General features: G+C 38.2%; 1 protein-coding gene across 3 annotated transcripts in view; it reads left to right on the top strand.

Moving 5' to 3' along the window:
* atg7 (ATG7 autophagy related 7 homolog (S. cerevisiae)) overlaps window positions 1-24,559 on the top strand; it is a 77,822-nt gene that overhangs the window by 7,653 nt on the left and 45,610 nt on the right. For all 3 annotated transcript variants that reach the window (XM_042407271.1, XM_042407270.1, XM_042407272.1), the window contains exons 9-16: window positions 1,869-1,990; window positions 4,396-4,486; window positions 4,674-4,818; window positions 8,557-8,715; window positions 12,971-13,165; window positions 14,278-14,523; window positions 19,611-19,726; window positions 21,720-21,795. In XM_042407271.1, the coding sequence (XP_042263205.1) occupies window positions 1,869-1,990; window positions 4,396-4,486; window positions 4,674-4,818; window positions 8,557-8,715; window positions 12,971-13,165; window positions 14,278-14,523; window positions 19,611-19,726; window positions 21,720-21,795 (1,150 nt within the window). The remainder of the gene's footprint in view (window positions 1-1,868; window positions 1,991-4,395; window positions 4,487-4,673; window positions 4,819-8,556; window positions 8,716-12,970; window positions 13,166-14,277; window positions 14,524-19,610; window positions 19,727-21,719; window positions 21,796-24,559) is intronic.

Here is a 24,559-nt window from a genome sequence, read left to right as displayed (position 1 = left end):
AAAACTCCAGTATTAAATGTTACTGGTGTAATATGTCTTGACATCAAGGTGTGAAGTAAATGAAACAGGTCCATGTCCAGTGACTAAGAATAAGAGATTTCACAGAAGTGTAATATCACAGTTCATAAATTACTAAGTGTTTACTGACTGATGTTGTTGCAGAAATGCTGGTAATACATGTAGAGGCTTGAGTTTGTTTTGCTGAGAGATATATTGTACTGAAATATTTACAGAGGAAATATTTCAGCACACCAGTGGGGAATTGGTGCAAGTCATCAGATTTATTAGCAGATATTTAGTCCAAGAGTCCTGGTCTGAGCATATTCAAATATTTACACAAAGATTACAAGCAATTTCCATTTTTGTACACACTTGCTGGTGTCACTCAGTTTAGTCTCATTCTCAGCTGATGACTTTTCAATGACGAGTTTGTCCTGTGTTCTATGTTCACATTATACCACACAGTTTTAAAGTGCCTCTCAATGAAAACTTTAGTTTCCACTTACAATAACTGAAGTCTGACAGGAGATAGATCGCAGAAGACTTATGTATGTAATATTAGGTATACATACATACAGTTAGTCATAGCTGACAGAACTTTGCCATCTACAATCCCTAAAATAGATTTATGTGTGTAACAAATTTAGATACTATTTATTCTTGATTTTATTGCCCTCCACATCCCATATCCCATCTTAGCCAGTTTCTTGTTGCAAACTTTCTTTCTTTATTTCAGCGACTGTATCGCTTAGAAAACCTTGCCTGTGTTTTTGCATGTTTTAGCCTGTTTACTGCAAATCATATATACTTGATATTAATGCTGGCAATTTTCCCCAAACATCCTGTTGTGCTCTATATTTATTCTGATACAGAAGTGGTCTAATTTGTTATACAGAGTGATAAAATAATAAGCTGTCCTGTGAGCTGAGAAATCAAAGACAAAGTTATGTTATTGTGCAATAATGCACCTAAAAGCGCAGAGTGGTTCACCACACAACAGTGTTGTGACTTTGACATGAAATATAGCAAAACATGATTATAACTGTGATGGAATATTCATCTCCAGCAAGTGTGAAGTCTTTACTGTACATGTTTATTTACACACTGGCTGATGAATGGATTAAAAGAATGTAAACCGGTGATTCACCAGACGAAAGTACAGTTCAACTATTAGTTGAAACATTTAGTCTGGAAATTGGAAGCGCTGTACTGTACACACCTCTGGATTCAGCTCAATTCAGCTTCTTTTTTTTCACTTTTCCCTAGAGAGTTTAGTTTTCCTTGGCACTTCTTGCTATTTCAAAAAGATTTTTTTTTTTTGTTGCATAATTGTTGTTTATTTAAACAAGGAACTCCCATTGAGGCCAGTTAAGCAACACAGTCCTGTGATACCAGTGGCTTATCAGCAGCAAATACCCCTTTTTTATCCAATACAAACCTCATCCATCTTGAGCTTGACTTCTCAGGGTTCAACATAAACTGTTGACACTGGCTTAGATGGGTGAAGATAGAATTACAATGTAGCCGCAATGTCTCACTTATTCAGCTATTTCACTTGAATTTGATTGTGTAATCTGAATGTGGCCATTCAGCACCATATTAGGGGAAATGTATTTAATCTGTTTTCATCATGTTGTAGTGAGTCATCTATTAAAAATTATTATTTATTATTATGTGAGATTTAAATAACATTTCATAACCTTTCAATTCTAGTGTGTATCTATAGCTTCTCATCTGTAATCTGCGTATGATGGGCCTCATATTCTTAATGCATGTCCTTTGTGTGTGTGTGTGTGTGTGTGTGTGTGTGTGTGTGTGTGTGTGTGTGTGTGTGTGTGTGTGTGTGTGTGTGTGTGTGTGATTTTCAGGGGCTCTAAGCTGGACACAGTGGAGGTGCTGTGTTTCAGGGACAGAACTCTGCAGGGAAGTCGCTCCATTCAGCACAGTGTTGTCTTTCAGGTCAAACTACCTGAACTTCCCCTCAACTCAGGTAATCACCATTCCTTTTATAATAATAATGATAATAATCTTTATTTATAGAGCACTTTCCAAAACCCATGTCAGAAAAGTGCTTCACAAGGACAGAGAAATAAAATCAGACAAAACATAAAATCATTGGATTAAAAAAAAGTGTGAGTGTAAGTGTCGTCACATGCATGTATGTGTGTTTGTTGGTACTGTATGTCTACACATGTATTCACTTTGTTTGCACTTGTGTGAACTTCTGTGTATAGTGTAACTGATCCATGAACCCTCAGCCCCGTTTTACCTTCCACTGAGACAATGTGCTTCTTTCGCAAATAACGCTAATCTCACACTGCTTCTCGTTTATTCCTTTATCTGCTGAATAAGGGATGAAAGCAATTTAAATGGTAATACTGTAGCAGGATGGGGAAGGAGAAGCTCTGTGAACTGTGAAGGTTTTAGTTGATTTCAGATGAGGTTTCTTTGTTTACCTCAGTCTACCTTTAGCACATCTTGGGTTTTAAATTAACTCACAGAGGATGTATTCATGCAAGAAAAGTGGATTCAGCTATTCTATTTGGTTTTCTATGCACAAATTTGGTATTGTTTTGAAAGGGATTAACCAATCTGCTTTTGCTCAACTTTTCAGATACGCTACACTTAAGATGAGACAGTAAGATGAGACTTCATGATAAAAAGTGGGACATGCATATTGCCTGACTTAACATCCATATAAAGCAGCCCAAAATCAAAAAGAAACTATTTAACACACGTGGCCCATTTAAATTGTCCATGTCCAGACAGCTTTCGCTATTCATTTTCACTGCATTACACAGTGGCATGTGTGCATCCAGCAGCCAAAGCTGAGAAGCGAAGAGTAAAAAAAGACTGCTGGAGCAACGTCCAAACAAAACTGTACAGTTTGAGAAAAAGAAGGATACAAGGACAAAAGAAATAAAATGCACAAATTTGTTTCCACTAACACTCAGGGTTCTCCTTCTTAACTGACTAGTCACAACAACCTGGCTAAATTGTGGGAATTTAAACTAAGTAAGCTATTTGAGAACAAGATTTTTATCAACTTGAGGAACAAATTGTTAATTCAAGGATGCAAATTACTCATTTATGTGCAAAAAATAACACAAAAAAGTAACCAGTTTAACCAGTCTCCATCCTTAATTATTTTGGGAAGACGAAAGTTTATGAATTTACATTTAAAGGGTTGGTTTACCCAAATTGCTAAGAATTAAAACAAAAAAACATATTTCCTCTTCCCCCTCGTAGTTTTTTTTACAGGGGCTATTTGTCTGGAAGTAGAATTTTCTAAATGACATTTTTTAATGCTGTGAGTGAAATTTAAAGGGGACCTATTGTGCTTTTCTTTATTTTCAATCATACATGTAATGTTAGAATGTCAGATGTTCATATTAAACGTGGCCAAAGTATCAAATAATGAGGTAAACCTATGTAGAAGTAATCTCTGTGAGCAAAAGGCACTGGCATCAGGCTGCTCTGAACTGAACAGTTGTTTCTAATCTCAGCCCGAGCCGATGTCGGCTCGTGACGGATTTCTTTATAAGGTCATCTGCTCCACGCACAGCACGCAAATTCACTTCTCCTCTCTGCTAACATTATGGCATTTTTCCATTGCTTTGGGGGTAGTCACGCCGAGCCATGACTCGAGTCGAAGTAAAATAAGTTTTTTACATGTTGGAGATGTGCTGGTCATCTGCAGCTCTTCATCAAACATCATCATCACTGTGGCTGTTTCTGCTTCTACTATTCCTCCCTGCATTATTTCTAACCAATCCGCTTAACAAAGAGCTCCAAATATCTCCATATGATGTTGTGTCAACCACTTTTTAGCACCGTTAACTAAGCTCTGCTATTTCGGTGAGGAACATGTTTAATTTCCTGTAAATTCTTTACAATAAGTCTACTGTTATTTAGTCATTTAAAAACTTTTAATTTGAAGCAGTAAAGCAGGAAATGTTGGGTTTTCATCAGTAGTAACTTAACATGACTCTGATATGGCTGCCCTCGACAGGCCTCTGGAAAGCTGTCCAATCAGAATAGAGTGGATTCATCGAGGGGGGACCTTAAAGAGACAGGATCTAAGACTGTTAAGAAACAGAGGCTGAACTGAGGGGCTGCATAAAGGGCCAGTATAAGATAAATAAGAAGTTATTTAAACTGTGAATTATGCAAAGCTACTCTGGTGGAGTCCCAGAATAAAAATATAGAGCTGGAAATGAGCATAATAGGTCCCCTTTAATTTACCTTCATTGTATTTGGGTGGAGGCAGAAATCTTAAAACCTGGAAAATGATGTTAAAATAAATGTCTCTAGTGGTAACTGAGTTGTTTAATGGTTTCTTTGTTCATCTGAAAACAGTTTTCACTTTTCTCACACTGTTAATGTGTTTCTTAGCTTGTCCTAAGAGTGTAGGTTGGGAGAAGAACCCCAAGGGGGCCATGGGACCCAGGATGGTCAACCTCAGTGAATGCATGGACCCTAAAAGGTAACACACACAAGACAAATATGTTTAAGTGTAATGGTGTGGCTTGACTTTGCTGGCCAATAGCTGTGAAGATCTGTTGAAACAGAGTTCAACCCTCTGCTACCCTGAATTAACACTTCTGAGGATCTACTGAAATTAATGTTGTGGACAATGTAGGTCTTCAATTGTGTAAACTGTGTGAATCCAGGCTTGCAGAGTCATCAGTGGACTTGAACCTGAAGCTAATGCGATGGAGGCTGGTTCCTTCCCTGGATCTGGACAAGGTGGTCAACACAAAGTGTCTTCTGCTTGGAGCTGGGACTCTGGGCTGCAATGTAGCCAGGACTCTTATGGTAAGAGTGGAATGATAAATAGATGGAAAAACAGAGTGAACAAGTTCATGTGTACTGCTTTGAGGGCTTGACAACTTTATAAAGTGATAGATGACCAAAAAGGTTTTAAAAGTGTAGTGGAAAAGTATAATTGCTAACTAGTACTATGGAGCAATGTTTTGTCTTCTGTTTGTAGCTACTGTACTAGAAGGGCACATTGATTATCTTCAATGTAAGAACTCGCTACATTTGCAACTTACTTGACTTTTGTAAGCAGTAAGAGTATCAGGGTTTTTTTTTTAATAAAGTATCTTTTCCCCAGAGAATACTTCTGTTCTCCACAGAAATCTTCCAGTGTCTCCTATTGGGGAGGTAGCGCAACAGAACACAGAACATGATAATTGAATTTCCCCCAGACTCTGTAGAACTGAATCAGCAAAGTGACTTGAAATAAGATCAAAATTGTATTCAAAGAAGACAAAATATGCAGATTTGTTTCACCGACTTTAAACACGAACGTCTGACAGAAAACTAAAGGTAGAAATGAAAACAGATCACCATCTGCATTAACATCACCTCCGGAGAACAGGTTTGAACCATTAATAAATCTCTCAGAATCTCAGAATTTGGATCCTCACTATAAATATCAGACAAGACAAAATCCAAAAAGCCCCAACAGACAGAAAATTACGATAACTGGTTGCATGGGAGAGGAGACAGTCCAACTTGTCGCTCTAATTGACTTCACTATCAAAACAAGCTTCCCAAGTGCTGCAGTGTGTGACGTTAAAGAAGAAAAATACCTCAACCTATATTTGATGTACATGTGGAGACCATTATTCACAGAGAGCAGTCAGAAATGCTAAGTCAGGATTTCATGGAACCATTTAATGTATTGGATGGAAACTCAGTTGATTGTTAGTGAACCAATGCCAACTGTTGACAGAGCAACCAACATGTTCAGAACGCTGGCTCTGCAAAAAGCCACAGTCTTAAAAGGACTGTTATCTGTTCTGTAAGCAGCACCTTTTCAGGACAGATGGGTAAAAAAGCCTCCACCAAATTGATCTGCAGCCACACTACTAATGATTTTTTAAAATCTTGTCTGGCCCTGGCCATCACCAGTTCCTTCACTTTGTCTGCCTGTAGCCCGACTTTCACTGTCTGTACCAAGCACATCACACTCTCAAACATCTAATATTGGTTGCAGAAGTTACAGTGGAATTTCATACAAACATACAAACCAGAAAAACAAGAATCAGTCTCCTCTTATGTTAATATTTTTCTCTCCAGTAAACTTGTAAGTAGCAGTAAACTCTGATAAAATGTTGATTTCTCATGATTTGTTTTTGCATCGTGGGAAATTAACTAACACTATACATTGCAGCTGTACCAGCTACTAACAGGCCCCAACATATACTATACATAGTGCCTATGTTTGCCAGCTACCAAGAAAGCATCTGGTATCTGCCCTCTGACAGGCTCATATTAGATAAGACCCGTCTTCTGGATGTTTTGTAGTTTTATATCAGAATCATTTTTGCAATGATTACAATTACAGCAATCCCATTAGGTTTATTCAATAACATTAGAAATATCATAATCATAATTTACACAAGAACCTTTTGTTATTTTCTGTGTTTACTGGTCTAATCTTCTTCCTGTTCTTCAAATAAATGTGCTCTCCTCAGTGATCAGCCACTGGCTGACAGCATGTTGGTTTGCAAATATTTTTCATACATCACAACTTGCTAGAAATGATTTAAAACAAAAACAAAAACAAATTCAGACTTTCAGCTTTATAATAGTTTATTCTAATTTCCTCAAGACTACTATTGATAGTAATACTTCTTTTTTATTTGACTTGAAATATGTTCAAATTTTAAGCTAAAGACATTTATTGTACAGAGCACAGTGCTTTGTCCTTTTGAAGTAAATGGTTAAACTATGTAAATATGTATTGCGTTTTTTATTTGATGTAAGAAACATAAGAAGTTTGACTAAATGACCACAGTGGAGCACTCCTGGCATATTGCTGCTTGCAGTTACAAAGTAAATTTTTATGCACGTCTTTGCTTCTTTTACCTCACTTTCTGTTCTGAGAGCACTTTCTCAGACAGCCTGTCAGTCACTGCAGAAATGAAAAGTACCCCAAATTTACCTACCAATTTAAATGGTAGGGTGGCTAGACTGTGTGTTAACAGAGACAGATTTTTATGGAAAAACAGTTTGAATTAAAGCTGCAAGCAGCGTTGAACGGGCCTTTGGGCCTCTGCACACGTCGAGCCGCGGCGCAGTCAAAGGGCTTCTGTCACAGGCATGTAGATGTCTTCAGACCCGGGCTGTTTTCAGACAGTGCAAGACGTAGATAAACATCACTTCCTTTGTCCACTATTTTGCCTGCTGCTGGGGCTGCTTTGCTGAAATTTCGTGGGGGGCGCTATTCAGACAGTTTCCATCACTGATGGAATACTGTCATGTACACGTGTTCTGGCCGGGAGTCTTATCAAACATGTAAAGTGTGGTGCAGACTGGAGTATTTACAATAAAGTTATAGCAACTTCCTCTGTCATGGCGAAACATCAAATCTCAACAGTGTGAGGATGAGAATTTAGCAAACCGCTAGGTGCTTGGGCCCTAATAAAGGAAAAACTGCAGTACAGAGCTACAAATTTTTCTTTTGATTTTATTTTTCTGCAGCACTTTATCACTAAACTGTCACTCTCACTCAATGAGCTCCATTCAACCCCCCCTATTCTCTCTCTCTCCCCCTCAGTTGGAGAGGAGAATGTCACTCTTCTTGTGAAATATCCTCATAAATCCCATGACTTTGGCCAAATCCTACATTAAAAGTCACATTTTTTTGTAGGAAATTTCGTCGCGAATCCATTGATACAGGTTTCAAAGTGGTCAGACTTATAATTTAGACATCAGAACCATTTGTTTGACACAAAGTCCATGCCCAGAGATTGCCTCCCCATTGGTTTACATTGTAAGATGTGATGTCGCACTCCAACTTTCAGGGCTTACAATATCTAAACCGTTCGAGTTATTACAAAGTTTTTAACAACTTTTGTTCAGCACAGTGTCATAAGTCATGTATTCAAGTTTGAAGCCAATACCGTTAACGCCTTAGGAGGAGATAGCGTTTCTTGGGGGTCCAAAATTGGCGCAAAGTCGTACTTTGATGGGCATATTGCGGGCTTCCTGTTGGATTTAGGTCAGGGGTGTCAGCATATGATTTGTAGGTCTTGATGAGACAAATAATTGAGTTTTGGTTCAATCTCTCTACAACATTCCTACAGGCAGTGGCAGCCATATTAGATACATAGGTGGCACAGTTTGGCACTTTTTACATTTTATCAAATTTTTCATCAGACCTGATATGTGTGCCAAATTTGGTGAGTTTTTGAGCATGTTTAGGGAGTCAAATTAAGGGTTGAAGTGGCGTAATAATAAAGAAAGAAGAAGAAGAAGAAGAAACAAACAAACACACGAAATACAATAGGGTCCCCTTTGGGGCTCAGACCCTAATAACTTGAGGTTGTATCGCCTGCATACTGATGTATCCATCATCTCAAAATTGAAGTGGAATTATGCGAAGTATTCATTTTGAAATAGACCCAAGTACACAACCTCTCACTCCTTGAAACTGATTACAAAGTGCTGCTCAGGGCAATGTTCATGCCAACAAATAGTGGTCAAGTGTCTCAAAATAATGTCAGTAATAATGAATTCGGTCTCTTCTTTGCTCTCCAGGGATGGGGAGTGAGACACATCACATTTGTAGACAACGCGAAGATCTCATACTCCAATCCAGTTCGACAGCCTCTCTATGAGTTTGAAGACTGTCTTGCTGGAGGAAAGTCCAAAGCCATAGCAGCTGTTGACCGACTCACCAAAATCTTTCCTGGTGTGGTGAGTACTGAAAGACAAATTGTGTAATATGATGTCTTTATCTCTTCTTGTATGTGAGAATCAAGTCCTTGCCTCGTCTCTGAGATCATATCAACTAACAAGGATTATTTTTACTAGTTTTCATTTCTATAGTCAAAATATTATATGTAGTTTTTTTCTCTGTAATCTTCTGCAAAATTTAACTGCTTTAAACTGTAGCGATATATTAATATGGATTTTGTTCATGGTAGACTTGGTAGATAATCATATTCCTGTTTGATTAGTCCTGTCTAAGATGTGATGGTCAAAAAATGCAGAAAATGAAGATGTTACATGTTACTTGAATATTAATGCTGGTGGTTTCATCTCTTGCTTAATGGATGAGTGGGTTCTCTTGGGGAAATATTTTGCTTTTTTACTAAATGAAAAAGCAGCCTGACGCTCACAGCAGGACTCTTGTTTTGGTGTGAAAGAGAGTGCCCATCTTTTATTGAGCCGTTTGGGTATTTATTGAACACATAAACCGAATGCGTATTTATGATGCCAGTCATAGTGTGCACCTGTGTTGCTGCTGCGTGCATGTGTAGTTCTGAAAGAAAGTGTAGGCCGTTCTTAATAGGATGATTCATGTTTCTCTTGCCTGCCCTCTATCACTGAGGTTTAGGGGTTCATGAAAGTTAAAAAAGTTAAAACTGAATAAGTTAGCAGTTGTTGTTATTATTCCCAACCATTTCTACCTTTAATCCCTTAAAATGAAACAGTCTCTACTTGTGATTCCTCATCATAAGTTATTGCCTCTGTGTCGACGTCGGTTATAAGCAGATTTGCCAAGGAGTGCTTTTTCTTCTCAGATTGTTTAATTTGAAAGATTTTTAGGTATATACCCAGTATTTCACAAGAAAAAAGAAAACAAATTGGAAAGGCATAAAAAAATAAACATAATTTTGTGTAACAGAAGTATCCTTGATTGTGACCTGTCAGATTTATCTTGGGACCCCATGGATTGGGGAGCACTGCTTTTGCTGGCCCAAAACACTTATGAGAGATGTACAGTATAGCCCAATTGACCCTGGATTGTTGAGGCCAAAACTGATATCGATATTTGAGTTTTTAAAAAATTCAATAACAAGTAGTTTTGTTTTGTTTTTTTAACATACATTTTTCATAAGGATCCTTTAAAATTGGATAATGAAGGATTGTGATCAACACATGGAACGAGATGGACATTTTACTGTTTAAAAATAAACTTGTATGGTTGGACAAACCAGGGTGCAAAATTAACTTTTTTGTCCACCAGCAAAATGGCTTGTTAATATTCAAATTTTACCAGCCACTCAATAGTTTAATATTGTTTTTTTGGCTCATTAGTGAAGCAAATCTACCAGCCACTTGCATATCTTGCCAGTATTTGGCTGGAGGCTGATGCTAATTTTGTGCCCTGGGACAAACTATGTGGTGGAGGCACTGTCTCTAAATTAATTCAGACATATCTTTGGTATTTCTGTCCTGCATTTCCTAGCTACTAATTGGCCGACATACAATATAGCTGCAATAAGCTAATATCTGCCAATATATTTGCCTGGCTCTAGTATACAGGGTAAAAGTGGCTAACTGTGCTAAATAAGGCATGGTTTTCTATTGGTTTTTGATCTTAAGAACAAGTTATTATCCTGAATGTGGTGTGCTCAGAGGAATTTTAACTTATATTTCAACAGTCTTGTATCAGTAAAGTAGAGCACAGTCTGTGTAATTGAATGCTTTCACCCTCTGAGCTTCAAGGCAAATTGTGAGTTTTGACTGAACTGACTAAGAGCAGGCGTCGCAGAACTTTCTCGTCCCCTGCGCTCTTGTCTCCTCATCAGTTACATCTCACAGTCTGACTCACTCACTGTCTGACTGGGAAGATGTGATTTAATTACTCTTGAACTCTCTGAGATTGAAGCCTCATTTCAAAGTTGTTGACCCTACAAATCTTGCAATCAGGGCTCGGTAAGGGGTCGTTCCTAAAACGAGATACAATGGGCCACAATTACAGTGTCACAGAAGACCTGTGATGTCCCTTTCAAATGCACACATACACACAAACACACACACACACACAAATAATCATGTCATCAACTTGATATCAGACTCTCTCTCTCTGCCCCCTCTCGCTTTTTCTCTTTCTCTCTTTATGCCTCTAGGAATAAAATAGAAAGTAAAGAATGCAGGCTTAACACTTGTTGGATGGCCCTGTGCTATCATGATGTGTGGTGTCTGTCTAAACATCTGTGTTTGTTTACCCTCTATACTAGCTGTAGCCCGTATCTGTCCTCCTATTTTTATCAGTGTGAGTGTGTGACTGCTTTTCTACCTTCCCTGCTTGTTTTTTACAAACACGTAGGCATCAGGTGTCAGTCTGAAAGATGGAAAGAAATACGAACACAGTGAGAGGAAATTCTAGAAGGGCGTTAATTGAACTGCGAGGACCCGGGTCAAACAAGGTCACAATATTGAAAATGTCAAGAAGCGGATTTCATATTTTGTCTGTGGACAAATATTGTCGAGTGACATTTACAAGGCAGTTTAGAGAGTTGGCACTGACTTCTTTTTTTTTTTTTTCTTTTTAAATTTTGTAAGGTTTTGTCAACAGTCAGGTCAGAGCTGGCTGAAGATATCAACAATGGTATTGTGGGATTGTCATGAAAGGATGTTGATCTTTTGAGGAAAGACTGAATGTCTTCTCAAGGTCAGAATGATTTTTTGTCCTCTTGGCTGCAGAATGAGGATGTTTATTGTAGAAATTGGAATGTGATTACCATCTCTGCAGGCAAAAATCCCCCTTGAATGCTTAGCAACACTTGCGTCAAAGCGAAATGTAAATTCCAAGACTTGTTAGTTAACAGCTCCCACTCTTGAAATGTGGAGAGGGCGGGCAGAGGATCAACTGATTCAGTTAAAATGGCATTTCTTGTTAAGATCTCACACCTCATCTCTGCCCTTTTCTGTCCTTTTCTTGACTACAAAATTACTATTGACATTTCCATTTGCTTCACTGTCAAGTCTTCAATCCCTGAAGATGGTCACAGTAATCCAAGTTTGGGAATGGACAATAAAATACATGAAGTCATTGAACCCTCAGAGTTCTGCTTTACCCATTTATATGTTTTAGAAGACTTTTTGTGGGATTGGAAGTAGCAATACAAGGATTTCTTTTCTTACTCTATTATTGATTTATACAGAAGAGCCAAATCCACACTAGTTTCAGGTCAGCTGTGGAGATAATGCGATCACACAGTCCACAGAAGGAATATTTGATGACTGCACTTCCTATACTGTCTAGACTGTCAGATAATCAGCAGCAAGCAGAACAAAACAACATATTTGGCCTAAAATTTGCAAAGTTTTCAGCATCTTGGTATGGTAAAAAGAATTCTCATACAGCAGCATGTGAAGTTCTAGACATTTATGGAAAGAGGTTTGTCATTTTCACATCCCGGAGAGAGCAGCCCGGAAGCTTTTCCTGTGAAGGGGGGCTTTCGGACATTATGTTTCAAAGTATTTGAAGAGGATATTAAATACATAAGATGATATTAAATACATTTCAATGTATTTTACATACTGTAGCTGTAGAACCCAGTGTTGAATTATTTATATATAAAATATTTTACAATATTTTATTATTTTACCTTTGATTTAGAAGTGAGTTTTGCACAGACCCATGCTTCATCCGCAAGAAAAGTAATAACATTAGCAGTTTAGATGTGTAGATGTAGAGATGTTGATCTGAGCCATCTAGAGACAAGGAAAATAAAAGCTTTGCATAAGGAGTTCATTTTTTTAAATAAACACCGTATGCCTTAAATAAAGAGGAATACCCAGATTTTTCATCTCCATTTTTAAGTATTTTCCAGCTTTAACCTTATAGTTTTTATGTCCAGAAATGACATAATGAATAATAATTTGAAATCATATAAGTCAATTTGAAATTAAATTTTTCACATGTGCAAATTATTTAAATTGATAGATGTTTTCATTTTTATGTTTGCAAATGCGCAAATATTGCAAAATTAACAGAAAACACAAAATTAGACAGAAAACTTAATGTGAACTTTGCATTTGAGTTGTCAGCTTCAAATGTTTGTTACTTACGAGTTTGTCAGTAATGTCTCTCTCTCTCAATTTTTTTCCAAACTCAAATTTGCTATATTTGCATGAACGTCATGACAACAATACTGCCAAAGCATCAAGAATCTCTCTCTCTCTCTCTCTTCCTTTCTTTTTCTTCCTCTTGCAGAATGCAGAGGGTTACAATATGAGCATCCCCATGCCCGGCCACCCGGTGAATTTCTCTCAAGCCACTCTTTCCCAGGCCCAGAGGGATGTCGAGCAGCTGGAGAAGCTCATCTCAGAACATGATGTGGTCTTCTTACTAATGGATACGAGGGAGAGCCGCTGGCTGCCTACAGTGATAGCTGCCAGCAAGAGGAAGGTATGAAGGAACAGTGTGTACAATGAGCAGAACAACTACTCTGCCATTGACCGGCGGGGTTGGGGGGGTAATCATATTTTTTATATTAACAATGATTTAAAGATAACATGTAATTTAAAGGGGTCTCGCGCCAAGTAGCCAACAAAAAAATCAGAGTCCAGGTATGATTTGAACTACCTCTTTAAATAAGCTCAATTTGAGCATTTTAAGTCACACGCTTTTTCACCATGCATAGTGGTTATCAGTGGAGGCTTATGAAAACAGTAGTTTCAAACACTGTTAAACACTTAAGTTGGTGTCTGTTTGTTTTCTCTGCTATGTATACATGACTGTAAAACTGTATTGTGATCACAAATATACACAAACAGAGCATGTTTGACCTAGATATTTTTAAGTATTTTGACCTTGGTAATAAATGAATTAAATACTGTTCTAATGCTGGGCATCTTTCTCACTTTGTAACATTGTTCCTATTTTACTTACTTAAAGTTTGGAAATTTCAAATTTGGAAAACTGTTTTACTTCTGTTCCGGGAAATTGAAATTGCTAAGATAACATTGGCCAATTTTTCTGTTTACGACATGGAATTCTATTAGTTGCTGGGCAACGTTAGATTATTGAACACTGTCAGGAACTAGTAATGCCTCCAGTGATATCACTGATGCTACATGTATTTTGCTATATGTGGTTAAGTGTCTTTTGGGTCTGCTGATTAGGTTTTCTTTATGGCCTGCTTTGGCCATTTGTGCTGTGGGGCTGTTTCAGACGTCCATGTAATCACAATTTATTTTCATTGCTTCCATTGTAATTCATTTCCATCGCTTCTCTGAACATCTAGATGCTTTTAACATTTTAAAGAGCCTTTTAAAGTCTTTTTGAAATGATTTAATGCATTGTGCCTTTTTATTGTTTGTGTAAGATGAGACATTTAGTTAATTAGATTTGGTGCTGTGTGTGTTTAGGAGAAACTGAAAATGTTTCTAATCAGGCTAATGCCTGATTAGGAACATTTTCCCTACTGAACTGCAAAAACCCTTCATGACTGTCATTTGCCAGAGCAAACTTTTCTTTAATACAGAGGCAAGTTTAACAGTAATTCTCTCACTCTCTAGCTGGTGGTGAATGCTGCTCTGGGCTTTGACACATTCGTGGTGATGCGCCACGGCCTGAAGAAACCCCCCGTCAGTCAGAATGTTCCTGCAGGGGCAGACTCCTCCCCTTCCTGTTCCTCTGCTTCCTCTTCGTCCTCCACACCCGCCGGCTCTGGGCCCTCTGTCCCAGGATCCTCTCTGTTCTCCAACATCCCAGGGCACAAGCTGGGATGCTACTTCTGCAATGATGTTGTGGCACCAGGAGATGTAAGGAAAACACACAGATAACATGCATACAGGCATATAAATATACCCACCTCAGTCACTCAGGTAAAGAACTGGAATGTGCATGTACCTGCATGAGTGAACACAAGGCAGGAGGGATTCTTTGAGATGTTTTCTTCAACCAACAATCACTTTTAAAGCTACACTTACGCTTTTATTTGAACAGTAGATCAAATAATTCTGTGTAATATGAAAGTAGTTGCTTGTAGTTAATGAGGAACCTGTGGAGAATTATCACCCAGCTCTGTGGTTCCCCTCAACTCCACAGTTCATTTTAATCTAGTTTGGATGATTGTTTTGTTTCACTGGCACACAAACTCAGCTCTCATTAACCTTGTTTGCAGTTTCAGCAAGTGGTTATTTTAATCAAGTAAGCTCTGCTGCCCAGCACCAAAAGCAAACAGTTATTGACTAGCTGGTGAACAAGGTGGAGCAGCTAAAGAGACACATATTTCCCTCAGGGGTTGGTCAAACCAGCACAAAGATAAATGGAGAGTGAATATTGGACTTAAAGCAAGACTATGTAGTATCTACTGAGCAGCAGCAACAGCAGCCTCTGCTGCCACAAGTGGTAATTACAGGATGCTGGTGCATTTAATTCTGTTGATAACAGGGTGACAAAAAATCTGTCAAGTGTGACTAAACCTTTTTATTGGTCGCACCAGTGCGCTTGAAATTTCTCTCTTGTGTTCCTGTTTGTACTTTCAGATATCAGCCTTATTGTACTGTTTCCTGACCACTTTCAGCTGTTTCGGAGCTGTGTGTGTTAAGTTACTGCTGATGAAAACATTTCTGAGTACGTGCGGATGGGTTTTCAGCTAATAAGTGACAGCTAACTCACCTGATGAGCCCTTCGGTGAATTACAATCACTTGTTATCTTGTGCGGGTAGGCCAAGGCGAGAAGGGCGAGATTTGCTTACGATAGCTAACACATTTATAAAAAAAATTTAAAAATAAGAAGAATAGTAATTTCAACATTCGATTAGTATCATTTTTTTTACTATTCGAATTATATTCAACTTCCCAAATTCGCTCTTACAGCCCTAGTTCACTCATGTTACAATAGTGCAGCACCCTCACTGCAAGGTAAAATTAGTTAGTCAGTTAGTAAAATTAGTTAGTATTAGTTAGTTTAGGCTACCTGTTGGAGATGTGCTGTAATGAAAATGCACTGAGAGCCTGTCGTCTGCAGCTCTTCATCAGACATCTCACTGTGGCTGTTTCTGCTTGTGTTCTTCCTCTCTGCAGTATTTCTAACTGATCCGCTGAACAAATAGCTCCACATATCTCCAGTTTTTGTTGTTTAGCACGGCTAACAAAGCGCCACTAACTCGGTTATAAACGCATTTCATTTCCAATTGCATTGTAATATGCTGCAAAATAGAGGGGAGATGCCAGTCATTACCTTTCCACCAGTGAGACACAAAGTTTCCTCACCACCCACATTTCTGCCTGTTTCCATTTTTTTAATCCACTGACTCTTTTTGTTTCTCTTTTTTTTGTCTCTTTTCTCCCTTATGACCTTTTGATATGAGCAATTTATGAAAGCCATTCATCAGCTATTGAAGGCCACAGCCAATTGATGGAAACTATGCCATTCAGCTCCAGCTTCTCCTACAAATGCCGCATGGCTCCAGCCTGAACATGTAAATTAGAGACACAGCCTGCTCTCACTAAATGTTAAATGTTAGATAGGAATCTGAGTTTGGTGAATGGATGTGTATTCAATTCAATTTCAAACTTTCAATTCAAACTTCATTTCAGACTCAGTGTCCAGATAAAAGACAGGACATTACATAGAATAAATTACATATAAAAGCACAATAAAAAAATCATGGTTTAAAAAAGAAAAAATATATATTAACGTCTTACAAAGTGACAACTGTACCAGTGTCTCCACAGCTGGAATTGGAAGTGTGTAGTACTAAACCTTATGTCAGATAAAACCCAGATTATTTCATTTTCAGAGTCATTAAGTCGGCAAATAAATGAGATTCCTTAAAACAGTTTGGAAAGCATTGACTCCTGCAGCCACAAACATTTCACCTGCACTACATCATCTAGGTCTCTTTAGTAATATTCTCATGGCATCATTATAAGCAACTTGAAGTCTCTGTAAGCTTGCTTTTTTGTAGTTTGACCACAAGCGTGCAGTATAGAGTGCTGTACAATGTGCTTTGAACAGAGACATCTTCACTCCATCTGTACACATAGAAAACTTGCGTGAGAGACTGATTGCTTGTGCATACATCATGCGGCAGTGCCAATAAATATCATTATCATCATTTATTCTGTAATAAAATGTCCAAGATATTTTACTGTATTACAGACACCAAGATTATTATCAGCCAATTTAAAGTCAGGAAATTTTAGACATTTGTCCTCTTTGGTTCTACAGATCATGACAGCGCTCTTACTGGCATTGTATCTGATATCATATTCCACACCATACACAGAACATATACTAAGGAACTGCTGGGGACCAGCGCTACATGGACTCAGGACCACAAGATCACTGCATACATAATATAGTACCAATCATGCACTCAGTATTACAGGCTTTCAATTGCTTGGACAGATAATCAGTATACAGATTAAAAAGAACTGGGGACAAAATTTCCCCTTGTCTGACACCATTGCTAACCCCAAATGGGGTTGAAACACTGTTGCCCCATTTTACTTGCATAGTCTGGTGGGAATACCAGTAAGCCGAAATTCTCACAGTGTATTTGGGCACCCTTCTTTGACTCAATTTAACAAACAACTTTCTATGATTAACACAGTCAAAGGCTTTAGAAGCTTCAATAAAACACACAAGAACTGATGAGTTTTGACCTCTATATTTGTTTATAATTGACTTTAAGGCATATATACACAAGTCAGTGCCATGTTAAGCTTTAAAACCAAAATGATTATCTGTGAAGATAATAAACTCATTCTTTTGGACATTCTTTTGACAGTATGCTGGCTAAAGCCTGTAGTTATCAAGGCTGCATACTTTACCAGCTCTGTCATTATTGACTGACACTAACAGAACAGACAACACTGAGTCTGGTAACAAGCCATGGATTATAAAACCAGTAAAAACACAAAGAGCTATCCTCAAACTGGCATATTTAAGGTGTCTAGCAGTAATATGATCTAAACTCTTTGTTTTGTTATCAGACAGCTTGTTTATAGCTCGGTACACCTCATGTGACATAATCACCAATGAATCATTACTGTCAATATTGTCCGCCTTATACAAATCACTTTGGACACAGTTGAATAAGGTACTATAATGCTGTTGCCATAACTCTTAGCCATGGTATTAGCCCTCATGGCTTGCTCATTTTTACAAATGAAGCGAATGGCATACTTATATCTTGCATTAGTGAGCTTCTTGGACTTGAGCACAGGCCCTTGTCTGTCTGCCATAGCCAATGATTTAGAGGCTTCATGGGCTTCAACATGACACTCAGCCTGATGCTATGTGTCTTATTTTTTGCTTGTAGCAGGGCTTACTGCCTTCGTACAAAGCACTTACTATGTCATTATACATGGAGCAGAGATCTCTCCTAAGCTTCACATCCTTACAATTAACATCACTACTCATAATTGCATCGAGATGCATGAAGATGAATATTACTTAAGGATTTGTCTGTATGAGCATAATAGGCTAAGATGTCTTCCTTTGTGAGGGTTGACCAGTCTATTTTTTTCTGTGTCGACACTATTTCCATTTCTAGATAGCACAGGTAGATGTTCAACATTTACTGAGAAAGCAAAAGGTCGGTCATTACTACCCCATACAGAATACTCATACACCTCAATGAAGCATGTGCAGCAGCTTTACTAATACAATAATGTAAGTATAACTGTCTCTAGGGAAAAGCACTTTGCTTGACAATATAAAATTATCTTGACAGAACTGAGCCATGTGATGTGAAATAATGAGTTCCTGTCCGAGATATCCACATTCATATCTCCAATGACATTTACATTAGAAGAAGTATTATCTTGAATAAAGGAATAGATGAAGACAAGCCTATTTAGGTATTCATCCTCATTCTGATGGCATTCATAAGGAGTATATACAGGATAATGAATTCCTTGTCATTGTGAGTGAACTATATTGTAATACACCAGTCAACACAAAGCCTAACCACATTTATCAATGAGTCAGGCTTCTTATTCCATAGAATAGCCGCACTCCCTGGTACCTCTGACTATGCCATGCCAAAGTCAGTTGTAGACTCTCCAGCTCCATGAAAGTTTAGTTTAGTTTTTCCAAGTTCCGCTTTGCTAAAAATGTCTCTTGCATACATAGTATGTCAAAGTTCTCCAAAAGGTTGTCAACTTTGCAGCGAGCTTTATCCCCTGCGCTCTAGCCCAAACACAGGCCATGACAGTAGTATGACAAAACCCAAATGCTCATTTAACAGGACAAGGGAGCGCCCATAGGTAGGCACACTCATCCCCCCTGCAGCAAGTGCAGTGTTTGACCCGATAACTCTAGCCCTGTGCGGCTCATATTAGTGCCGGACAAATGCCCATTCTGGCCATAGCTCCGGGTTGTACGTCATTGCATTCAGCAGATACTTTAAATGAGCCAAATCTGCTGTGTACAGTGTCAGTCTTTTGACAGATAACCTCTCTGGAAAGTTTTAAGCAACGTAATGATACGAGAGGCTTTTATTTCGTCAGCGCACTGTCTGTTTATTGAAGCAGGGTTAAACACAATATCATCTGTCCGTGACTTATCAGCTGTTATAACACAGCAAAAAATGTTGAGTATGTGAAATGACTGCAGTTTTCTCTGTTTATTTAATTACAAAGCTTACACGATATGTCCCCTTTAAGAACATCATCTAAACCTGTTAAAAAATAAACTATTTCTGCCATCCATAACACATTTGATGGTGTTAAGGTGATTGCCCAAACTTCTCATCTCCTCTTCTCTCCTTGTTCTGGAGGAAACTCTGAAGTGGTGTCAGGACATGTAGCCTCATATTGATGTCCCTGCTTTTTTTTTTAATATATTTCCAGTTGTTTGCTTCATGCCATTGTTGTTTTTTGTTGTAAACAGTCAACCAGGGATCGGACTTTGGATCAGCAGTGCACGGTCAGCAGACCGGGTTTGGCCATGATTGCTGGAGCCCTGGCTGTTGAGATGATGGTGTCCATTCTGCAGCACACTGAAGGGTAAGCACTGCGGACTTACGTAGGCTAATTATTAGGAATGATAGTAGTAGTAATAATGGTAGGTGGACCATACCTTGATCGTCCATTAGTAAATAATATATGTTCTTGCTTGGTTCAGAAACCAATAAAGAAGGAAAGTTAAGTGGTGGAAGTTAAAGACTGTTTGAAACTAGTGAAAGAAATCCTGTTTTATGTCCAATAGCTCAAATGTGTAAGGATACACAGAAAATAGTTCATCATGCCCTTTTTGCTTAATTAAAGTGGTGCATTTCGATTGAAAGTTCTCCACTTTTGGAGATAATTTGAAATTATACACTCTACAAAATGCACATATACAGTTTAATGTAAAGAAGAGCATAACTACACCTCTCAAGAAGGTGCTAATAAATGCCGACTTCTTACAGTATCAAATTGAAATCTTGGATTTTTTTGTAAACCTGGAAGAGGCATATTGAACTTGCCCCCTTCACTGAGCTGTGCCAGTGCACTGCACTTTTATCAAGTTTGACACCTTAATAGTTTCTCTTTAATTTTAATTTTCTGTTCACCTGACCCAAACAACCTCTAAATAATTAGTTGATTTGAAGGTATATCTTGTCACTGCTATTTTTTTTTTCTTTTTAGTTTTACACTCAGTGAAAATCAGAATTCAGTAAAAGGTCTTTGCTATCACTTTTACAGCTCTGCATGTTCAGACTCAGCTTTTTTGATCATCAGCAGATGACTAGGGTCCTGTGGTCAGGGATTTTTGGTGGTACTTTGCTCCATACTTAAAAATAAAGGAGATTGTGCCTTTGAGGTTGGGGCTCCTAAACTTTCAGGGCTTTACTTGCTTACTTTTGCTTTTTGATGAAGCAGCACTGCAGCAAAAGTCTTACTGCACTGCAGGTAGCATATTTCTTTACTATGGTTGTAAAATAGCTCCTTGAATCTTAAAAATCCCTGTTGCAGTTTTGTAGTGAAGTCTTACTTTTATGCTTCAAAAGTTCTAACAGTGATTAAGTCAGCTCCCCAGTCTGTACTAGCTCTATATTTCGAGTCACTAATGGGGATGTTTTCATGCTTATTAAGTGTGTGTTCATGTGCACGGGTGTGTATACATATGTCTTTGTGGCACTGTAATAGTGTGTGCCAGTTTCAGTGAAAGTCATACCAAAGTGGCTGCTTGCTGGGCCTGATAAGACAGCCATTTTCTCTTGGAGTGTTTTGAGATGTTATAAGCCGTCACAGAGCTGCTCTGCCTATCCTGGATAAAAAGCTTAGAGAGCAAAGATGAGAAGAAGAGTTTCTGTGTAGGCTCTGTACCTCTATTGTTGTGTAACTCCTTACTTCACACTAAGATCTCCTTTTCTTGCATCTGCCCTCTCTGCGTCCGTGTTCATCACTCTATAGATGTGTTTTCTCCTTTCTCTGTAACCCGCGTTCCCATCCCCTTTTAAGGCCCGTACTCTAGCTTTCATATGGTATTTTACCTTGGAACAAGCATGGGTCTTAGAAAATTGCCACGCAGGGATTAATGTTGCAGTAGTTTGACTGACATTTCGTACTTAACAAAACCAGTCTGTGCACAGTGTGAGACTTGATATCTTCGTTATTGTTGGGTTATTCTGTTGAGAGTCAAATATTTTAAATGTGGCTGGATTTATTGGTAAGCAGGAGCTTTTACATCTCATGTAAAATATAAAAGTTTTTAATGTTTGAGCAAGAGTTCTCAATAAAGTTGACTAAATTAAATGTTTTGTGACATTGCATTTTCATATCTGACATCAAATGTGTAAATGTGTACTGTTGTGGGGCGTACAGGGAGTTTTGCTGCCCCTTTTCTCTCTTTCTTTCAAATTTAAATTCAAATTCAAAAGGCTTAATAAAGAAAAGAAAATAAATAAAAAAGGTGCCAAATATACTGTATCATCCTCCCTCTCTCTCTCTCTCTCTCTCTTTCTCTTTCTCTTTCGCTCTCTCCTACTCTCTCTCTCTTTGTCTCATCATCCAGAGGCTATGCAGTGGCCAGCAGCAGTGATGACAGAATGAATGAACCTCCCACCTCCCTGGGTCTAGTGCCACATCAGGTCAGACATCATGCATGCACATGTTTCATAATGAGGACATTCTGTTCGTTCATTTACCTCCATATGTCTCATCCAATCCAATAGATTGTGTCCCTGTGTTAGCTATGACTCCATATCTGTGTGCAATTATAAGCCTTAAATTCTGAAATGGCCTCTTTTCTTTCCGTTCTTGTATACTTAAGTGGATCATTTCAGTCTGTGAATTCTCCTACTTGCGGGGTTGCTATAGAAATAAAAGTGGTTCTCTCAGGATAGAGCACTCTGTTCTATAATGAGAAGGACACTGTTGTTTACTGACACAGTACTGCAAAGGAGGTTCCTGTGCGTGTGTGTGTGTGTGTGTGTGTGTGTGTGCATGTGTGCGTGTGTTTGTGTGTGCGTGAGTGCCTGTTGTAAGCCAGATTTGGGAGCAAATTTTTGAAAACACGCGAGCTGACTCAGTGAGACAAAATTGGTGTCCCCACTTTGGTTTCACTGTGCATCAAGCACGACCAAAAATGGTTTCATGGATAAGGCAAATGGTCAAAAATTGTCAAAAGTATACTTAACAAAGCCAATATGTGTGTTTTATTTATTTTACTCTAAGGCCTTGACAAACAAATAGACAGAAAAACAGCAGTCATGTTGACTGGCAACTGTAAACTAATACACTAGATATGCACAATTTAAATAATAATTGTAAATAACAATGATTTAAACACCATGTTACCTACAACATACTGTGGATCAATCAATGCAAAAAGAAAGGGATGATGGAGAAAATGCTGCTGCTTGTTGCCTTTTTTTTTTTTTTTTTTCAATTGCTGGAACAGACAAGAGTCTGCTTCCTGAGATTGTGAAACCCTCAATGACAAACTCAATATATAGGGTAACAAGTGGTGACGAGCTACATGTTGCGAGTGCATGACGTATTTAACCAGATCTTGCTGAAGGAGGTCAGGATGTAGATAATATGTAACTCTGGTCTAGGTCACCTGTCTTGCGTCAGCATTTTGAACAGTTTTTGATTGGCCAGAGAATAGCAATAATCAAGAGACAATAGCATCTCTTATCATCACTCAATGTCTCAGCATTTGGCACATAAAGAATGAATGATATTTAAGCTGTGTTCTGCAAGTGAGAAATCAAGCTGTTATTCTGTTATTATGTAAACTAAGTAAACAGAAAAATGGAAGGACCTGCATAATGTAGTGAAATGCAATACAATGGTAACTCAATCCTTGGGTTCATTTTGAAGCTGTTCACAGTAGTGATGCTTTCTTTGGACAGCATTATACAAATTCTTGATTCTAATATTTTGCCCACCTCATCTGAACATATGGAGTAGCAAAATATTAGGACCTTACCTCAGTACAACACCAACATCAACACATCTCTGACTGTGTCGACAACAATTTAGAATGACAAGATTCACAGACGTGTTATTAATTTCACAACTGTTGCTTTTGTTTATATGACAATGTACTGGAGTTTCTATTTTGGTCACTGTGTGATCACTCAGTGTGTTTAAAACAAAAGATAAGGATCAAACCTCAAACACAGGACTCCACATACCCTAAAACCACCTTAGTTAAGATAGAAATATTTGCATTGTCTGACCTAGAATATAAATACAAGCAATTTGTGTATGATATGTAGCTTTGACTTCAGATACTGTGTGCATGTCTTTGGCTATTATCTGCTGGAATGAATCCTGTTCTGTCTTTTTTATGAATTAAGATACTTGAAAGTAGAAGTGGATCGAGGATAAAGCCCTGTGGCACACCATAACATACCATAAAAAAAGTCTGAAGTGCTGGTGTTAGCGGAGAACATAATTAATTCAATTTGATAGGTCAACGAGCACCATTGTTGTGGTCAGACCAGTATTAGCTAGAAGCAGTGGGTCGTTCAGCTCTTTAGTTAGGGAAATTCAGAGCTTAATACATAACGATAATCAGTGAGTTGATGAGGTTATATACTGAGGTTATACTGGCGCTTCTCTGGATGTGTGCCCTCTTATATCCGTTTGTCTATGGTCTGCCCTTGGCCATCGCTTTCGTATATAACTATGAGTTTTTAACAGTTATGTGGAGTGGCTATGTGTCTGGTTTTATGAGGATGAGATGGATTTATAAGCACATTTAAAGGTCAATTAATTTTGCACATGACTAATAGTTAGGAGATTGCTTTCACTAATCTATAAGTCGATCTGTTTAGAAATCTGTCAAAACATACGTGTGAATATTAGTATAACGTCACAACTCTCATCTTCCATGAATAACAATGACCCTTTAAGGGGGACATGTCGTGCTTTTTGTGATTTTCTGTTATTTATATACTGTTATGATGTTGGATGTTTAACATGGTCAAAAGTCCAAAGCTTGAGGTGAACATAAAAAGCCCAGGCTTCTTTTGTAATGTTACCTCTAATTCCTCCTCGTGATGACGTCAGATCGGCCTCCTGTTCTGTAGTCTTTGCTGTTAAGGCACATTTTGTATTTTAGACTAAAATAAATATATGTAATTATTAGGTATAGTGGGTATTATAATGTTACAGTGTAAATGTAAAACATGTTACCCCAATCTCCTCGCAATGGATATCAGTCTTATTGGTTTATCTGCTGACCTGATCTACATGATGGAGTGTATGTTCACTGTAGCTAATGTTAGTCCAGCTGCTGGAAACAGCTGCTCAGCTGCAACAGATGTACAAATACTGTCGCACCAACTTTATCAGTCCATTTACTGCCACAGCTAAAATGCATTTATACTTAGAGCAGGG

This window comes from Thunnus maccoyii, chromosome 3 (assembly GCF_910596095.1).
Source record: "Thunnus maccoyii chromosome 3, fThuMac1.1, whole genome shotgun sequence".
NCBI classification, from domain to species: domain Eukaryota; kingdom Metazoa; phylum Chordata; class Actinopteri; order Scombriformes; family Scombridae; genus Thunnus; species Thunnus maccoyii.
The sequence above is the reverse complement of the archived record's forward strand: the minus strand, read 5'-3'. Positions and strand labels throughout refer to the sequence as shown.